Here is a 7,248-nt window from a genome sequence, read left to right as displayed (position 1 = left end):
ATAAACAAAATTTACAAACTGATGTGATGCATAATAAATTAAAAATTGATGCTGCGTAGAAATTACAATGACTTGATCCTCATTTTCGGAAGCTCTAGCAACCTTGTCTATTTCTGAAATATCCTATTTGATGCATGTCAGCATGCGCATGTCGACGGAAAAACTGAAAAAGATAAATTAGGAATGTTTATTGCCACATACCTCCGTCCAATCACAATTCATAGTTAGTCTAAATAATCTTCTGTTTTTTACCTTCGATATTTCTTTCAAGTAAAAATGTCATTTAAAAAGTAAATTAAATCAAAGCTAAGCTATCTACCAACTCCATTAACACAATACACGCCCATGCATCTTAATTAAGTCTTATCCATCGATCTGCTTGCATATCGCTTTGTCTTCTGGTCAGCCACGAGCCAACGCGGCAATTATCGCCTTCTGAGCAAGGAACCCACCTGCAGCAATTTCCATGATGAAATGAAACAACCTCTGAACTTGCCTTATTCATATTTTACTCAATGTTATTGTTGAACCGATTATTACGACATTTGCAATATGCCTATATATAAATCCTAGGAAGTAATAATCCCACATCTCATCCCAGCACCATTTCTCATTGCTTGTCGGTTTCATAAACATTTTCATCCTTTTTTGTTCTTGTTAAAACACAATGTCCGTCTCTACCATTCTCCAAGCAAACGTGGGTTGCATTGGGTTTTTACTTACTGCTCCTTCCAACCTTACTCAACCCAACAGGAATTGGCACTCAGCTTTTGCCAAAATTTACTGTTCCAGAGCTTTTCTCTCTCTTTCCAAAACAAAATATACCAGTAATAAAGTTTCCCGCTCCCCGTCTTTTACCGTTGTCAATGTTCCACTTGACAATAATGATCAATACTTCAAGATTGATCCCACATGCCTTACAGAGCTTGTGCAGAAGAAAAATCTAGAAAAACTTTACGAGTTTGATGGGATTTATGGCATAGCTTCTGCTCTTAAAACAGATATTGATGGTGGAATATGTAGCACCGAAGAAGATATTGCTCGCCGACATGAGGCATTTGGTTCAAACACCTATAAGAAACCGCCATCAAAAAACTTCTTTCAATTTGTGGTGGAAGCATTCAAAGATCTTACAATATTGATTCTTTTAGGCTGTGCAGTCCTTTCACTTGCTTTTGGCATAAAAGAGCATGGTCCGAAAGAAGGTTGGTATGACGGTGGAAGCATTTTTGTGGCTGTCTTTCTTGTCATCGCTGTTTCAGCTGTAAGTAATTACCGACAAAACCGACAATTCGACAAGCTATCAAAAGTGAGCAACAATATCCAAATTGAAGTCGTTAGAAACGGTCGGCACCAACAAATTTCAATATTTGACATTGTTGTTGGAGACATTATATGCTTAAAAATCGGAGACCAAGTTCCTGCTGATGGATTGTTCTTGGATGGGCATTCCTTACTATTAGACGAATCAAGCATGACAGGGGAGAGTGATCATGTTGAGGTAAACAGCAGCCATAATCCATTCTTGTTTTCTGGCACCAAAGTAGCTGACGGGTATGCTCGTATCTTAGCCACATCAGTTGGTATGAACACACTGTGGGGCCAAATGATGAGTCAAATAAGTCGGGACAGCGGTGAACAGACACCTTTGCAAGCAAGGCTCAACAAGTTAACTTCCGCAATAGGCAAAGTTGGATTGACAGTTGCTTTCATGGTTCTTTTAGTCTTGATGGTTCGCTACTTCACAGGAAATACAACAGACGAGAATGGAAACCAAGAATTCATTGGAAGTAAAACAAAGGTTGACAACATTGTGAATGCTGTTGTGGGGATTGTAGCTGCTGCAGTTACGATCGTCGTAGTTGCAATTCCAGAAGGTCTTCCATTAGCTGTTACACTTACTCTTGCATATTCAATGAAGAGAATGATGGCTGATCAAGCTATGGTGAGAAAGCTCTCTGCCTGTGAAACAATGGGCTCTGCAACCGTCATTTGTACTGATAAAACAGGGACTCTCACTCTTAACCAGATGAAGGTGACAAAGTTTTGGCTTGGCCAGGAACCTATCAAAGAGGGTTCTGCTTCTTCAATTTCTCCCTGGGTTGTTGAATTGATTCAACAAGGAGTTGCTCTGAATACAACTGGTACTGTCTACAAGGCTACTTCAGGATCCGATATTGAATTCTCAGGTAGTCCCACTGAAAAAGCAATTCTTTCTTGGGCTACCCAAGATCTCAACATGGAGATGGAGAAAATCAAACAGAGCTGTACTATTCTCCACGTTGAGGCCTTCAATTCAAAAAAGAAAAGGAGTGGCGTTATGATGAGGAAGAAGATAGACAACACAATCAACGTGCATTGGAAAGGAGCAGCTGAGATGATTCTAGCCAAGTGTTCGAGTTACTATGATGCCTCTGGAAACCTGAAGAATCTGGATAATGGTGCAAGGGAAATATTTGAGCACATTATTGAAGGTATGGCAGCCAAAAGCCTTCGATGCATTGCTTTTGCGCATAAACACGTTTCCAAAGAAGAGCAAGAAGATGCAAATGATGCGAAAAAGTTTAATGAAGACAGCTTGAGCCTAATAGGACTGGTGGGTATTAAGGACCCATGTCGTCCAGGGGTAAAGAAAGCTGTGGAAGCCTGCCAACATGCTGGTGTCAACATCAAGATGATCACTGGTGACAATATATTCACTGCAAAAGCCATAGCCACTGAATGTGGAATACTTACGCCAAATGGGTTTGTTGTGGAAGGAGAAGAGTTCAGAAACTACACACAGGAGCAGAGATTGGAGAAAGTTGACAAAATACGTGTGATGGCAAGATCCTCTCCTTTTGATAAACTGCTCATGGTGCAGTGCTTGAAACAGAAAGGTCACGTGGTTGCAGTCACTGGGGATGGCACAAATGATGCACCAGCTCTGAAGGAAGCAGATATAGGACTATCTATGGGAATTCAAGGGACTGAAGTAGCCAAGGAGAGTTCAGATATTGTCATCATGGATGATAATTTTGGTTCAGTAGCCACAGTTTTGAAATGGGGAAGATGTGTCTACACCAATATCCAGAAATTCATTCAGTTCCAGCTTACGGTAAACGTTGCTGCTCTTGTGATAAACTTTGTAGCAGCAGTTTCTGCAGGTGAAGTACCTCTAACAGCAGTCCAGTTGTTGTGGGTGAATTTGATCATGGACACATTAGGCGCCCTGGCTCTTGCTACAGAGAGGCCAACGAGTGAGCTCATGGACAAACCACCTGTGGGTCGTACCAAGCCGCTTATCACCAATGTTATGTGGAGAAATCTTCTAGCTCAAGCTCTATATCAAATATCCATCCTCTTGACCTTACAGTTCAAAGGCCAATCAATCTTTGGTGTTAATGAGAAGGTAAAGGACACCTTGATCTTCAACATATTTGTCCTTTGCCAAGTCTTCAATGAGTTCAACGCAAGGAAGCTTGAAAAGAAGAATGTCTTTAAAGGGATACACAAGAACAAGTTGTTTTTGGGAATTATCGCAATAACCATCATTCTTCAAGTATTGATGGTGGAATTTTTGAAGAAGTTTGCAGATACAGAGAGACTGAATTGGGGTCAATGGGGTGTATGTATTGGTATCGCAGCTATATCTTGGCCGATTGGTTGGCTTGTCAAGTGCATACCTGTTCCAGAGAAACCATTTTTCAGCTACCTCAAGTGGAGAAGTAGATATTGAAAATCCAGACATAGAAACAATTATTTGATTTGTAAAAAGAACCTACATTCATTGGATTCTTTAAGTTTAATCAGTTTGTAGTTCAATAATTAACATATACGTTCAGAATAATGACTATGTCTATATATGTATTATTTTTTCGGAATTGAATTTTTTTCTTGGTAATTTTTGTATTTTTGGGTAATGATCTCATCTTCATTAAAGGTAGTCAGAAATTTCAAATAGTAAACTTTATTGCCTTCTTTTGTTTATCTTGTGCTTTATTAGCCTACAAGAATAACAGTCTACCATGTTGTGTTTCGTTTAAAAGAAAAGGCTGATTATAAAAGTAAAAGATACAGGACACTTTTCCAATTCTCAGCTGCTAAGTCTTTCATTGTCTATTACCGTAATAAGAATAAAAAATTAAATAGATTCAGTTATTCTACCATATTGACTGTGTGAAATTGTTGTGTTTTTCAACCTATCGAACCACAATACCCTCTTGGGCAACAAGTATCTAACTATTGTCAAAGTACTAAACCAAGAGAAAAACGATAGAGTTACCTTCATCTTTTTCAGGTTAGAAACATTTCTACGAAACTGAAAATTTCAAATTCAAATGCTTCTGGATTTGTGCTCAGAAAATTCCAGGTTCTTAAACCATTTGTCCAATCAATTAACTGAAACTAAGCAACAAGAAGAAAATATAAAGGAACAAATTTAATATCAGAGTATACAAGAAGTATATACAATTAGACAACAAAACTAAACTGACATATCTGTAACTAAGGCCATGAAAAATCGAGATGGGTCATTGGTCTAGCCAATCAAAACTCTTATAAACATGGCTACAAAATATCAGTTTGTAATGTGGCCTTTCTCCAAATACAGTTCTGAATTCAGTCGAAGAAAATCATCTTAGATGATTATAATTTTTTTTTCTTTTTACTGGAATTGTAAGCTCTAACAAATAGTTCAAACTGAATGTATACCAAAAAGGTGGAAGCAACCACAGAAAAAACCAACCTCCAGAGTTGTCGTCTGAAAGAAAAAAAAAATTTGTAATTTTGTCGAACACATAACATAGTCCCATTCATGTAGCGAAAGTAATTACTCCACAACCCAAATCGATATTATTCGCAAGCAAACAAAACAATTAATCAACTTTTTAATAGTTATATTGTTGTTTTCATTCAAAATTGAAAAGAAAAATGGTCACTTTTTGTGGGTTAACAATGAAATGGTTAACTGCTCGAGGATTGAAAGCCATAAATTGTATGATATTAGATAACTTTAACAACTGAAAATCGTTGATCACGTACTGTACAAGTTCATTATTTTTTCATCGTTCAACAAGAACGACTATTCTTCACAGAAAAATAAGAAGATGCTTCTAAAGAATCACCATGCACTATGCACGTTGGAGTGAAAAGGCAATAATCATAATGATCTATGGAATGCAGACGGTCAAGAAAAGAGAATGCTGTTACCGAGATAATGTGATGAACAAATTCGTTGACAACTTGTCAAAGAAGCTTATTACACCGAATATGGAGCCAAAGTCCCCCTCCCTTCACTGGAAATTATCTAGGAAATGCAGCAAAGTGAAGGCAAGTGTTTAAATGTCCTTAGCCAAGTGAATATTCTGCTATTATAAAAGAGGGGATATTATCAATTTAGGAACAAAGTTTTCAGATTCTTTTATAGAACGATAAAAGTTATAAATCATTCAATTAAGATATATTTAACGGTTTGCTGTTAACTTTAACAGAAAATGACAAAATGACTTTGATGCTTTCGATTTTTTTTTTTTTTAAATGATTTTAGTTCTTATAATCTAAATTTTTATAAAATTTTAAAAACTAAAAAAAAAAAAAAAAAAAAAAAAAGCCGAAAGCTAATTATTTTAAGGAAATTGAAAATATAAAAACAAAATTAGGAAATTAAAAATATAAAAACTAAAAGAAAATTTAGAAATTAGAAAACTACAAAAATTAAATGAAAGAGTAATAATTTTTTTAAAGTTATTTTATTTTTATTGATTTTTAATTTTAATTTTGATAGTTCATAATTTTCATTATCTATTTTATAAAAAACAATAATTCAAATAATTTTTTAGTTTTTTCAAATTTTAGTATTTAATTTGTAAAAATAATAATAATTTAAACTTGTTTAATTCCATCTTTACCCTTATACAAAGTTAAATCTACTGCTAATTAAGTAAATAATTGTCTTTTATCTCTTTACTAGACATAGGGCCTGCGCGTTGCGCAAGTATTTTTTTTTTATTGTTTTTGAAATAGATTGTAAACAAATTTATTCTGACAAAATAAACTAATTAGATTAAGACATAGTAATTGTTAAATTAGACAAATTTTAAAGTATATATATATAAAGATAAAGTTGTGTTTAAGATAAAATTAATAATTGCACATGTATAATTATTAATATGAATTATAGGTAGATGTTATTAAATCATTCATCCAACTTGAGAAGATCATCTAAATATTATATGATTTAATTATATTTTCAAGTTTATCACCTTGTACAATTAATATTATTTTTGCAGACATGTTTTTGATATTTGATGTTAGTATTTTGTAGTGAATCGTGTTATATTTAATACCACCTGAATATTATCAAGATCAACTATTTAAATTAAAAATTTATACTGACCTTCTGTAATTTCTGTAACTTATATTTACTTTCAAGTTGTGTTGCAGGGATATGTTTATTATTTTTTTTTACATTATTATTAATTTTTTTGTGTTTTAAATATATATTTTTTGTATTGAAGTTCATTTCATATTGAATTGATAATTAAAAAATCAATAAATAAAATATCCACAAATTGAACTCAAAGTCTATATCATCATGATTCTTCTCAAATATGTCACCATTGGATATCTGCAACCAAAGTTTAAAATTTTATCAAGAAAAGCAAAAAAATTTACAAGATAACCCACTGGGTATTATTGATAAGTTTATAAATCAATCAGAGAAAGAGAAACATTGTTGAAAAATGTGAACTTTTAAGAAAGAGACTTGCAAAGCCAAAGGAAAAAACTGATTTTGATTGTTGAGAAGAGAAAATGAATTATTTTTCTTATTATGATTTTAGAAATAAGAAAATTAAGAATGTTGAGAAGAGAACTTACAAAGAAAGCAACAACAATTCTAATAGTATAATCTGAAGACAACTTAATTGAAGCATTAAAGAAGCCATGAAGATAAAGGTCCTGTGACATAAATCCATTTGCTGCAATTAGAATTGACCACCACATATAGCAAAAAAAGTATTTGATAATAACATCATGAAGAAAGATGATAATTGTAAAACCCACAAAACCCACAAATTAAACAACAAAATCAATCCAAAAATCAATAAAAAGAGTTAGAACAAATACAATTAAAACTACATATCATATTTGTTTTCCTTTGTCATCACTAAAATTGAAGTTGTTTTATGTGTGTAATGATAAAATGAATGGTTTGGCAGCATGTCTATAATTATCCAAATTCATCATATAATATATCAAATTAAAGCC

At 33.6% G+C, this 7,248-nt stretch overlaps 1 protein-coding gene across 1 annotated transcript; it reads left to right on the top strand.

The window, feature by feature from the left end:
- The first annotated feature begins 667 nt into the window (after positions 1-667).
- LOC116131533 (putative calcium-transporting ATPase 13, plasma membrane-type) lies at positions 668-3,718 on the top strand. The gene is made up of 2 exons (XM_031417183.1): positions 668-785; positions 885-3,718. The coding sequence occupies exons 1-2, from the start codon at positions 668-670 to the stop codon at positions 3,716-3,718; spliced, it is 2,952 nt and encodes a 983-aa protein (XP_031273043.1).
- Positions 3,719-7,248: the final 3,530 nt, after the last annotated feature.

Source organism: Pistacia vera, unplaced genomic scaffold, assembly GCF_008641045.1.
Source record: "Pistacia vera cultivar Batoury unplaced genomic scaffold, PisVer_v2 Contig107, whole genome shotgun sequence".
Lineage (NCBI taxonomy): Eukaryota > Viridiplantae > Streptophyta > Magnoliopsida > Sapindales > Anacardiaceae > Pistacia > Pistacia vera.
The sequence above is the reverse complement of the archived record's forward strand: the minus strand, read 5'-3'. Positions and strand labels throughout refer to the sequence as shown.

Coding starts and splice junctions, on each gene's coding strand:
- LOC116131533 (XM_031417183.1), top strand. CDS start 668: ATGTCCGTCTCTACCATTCTCCAAGCAAACGTGGGTTGCATTGGGTTT. Junction 786..884: donor AGCTTTTGCCAAAATTTACT/GTTCCAGAGCTT, acceptor CACTTGACAATA/ATGATCAATACTTCAAGATT.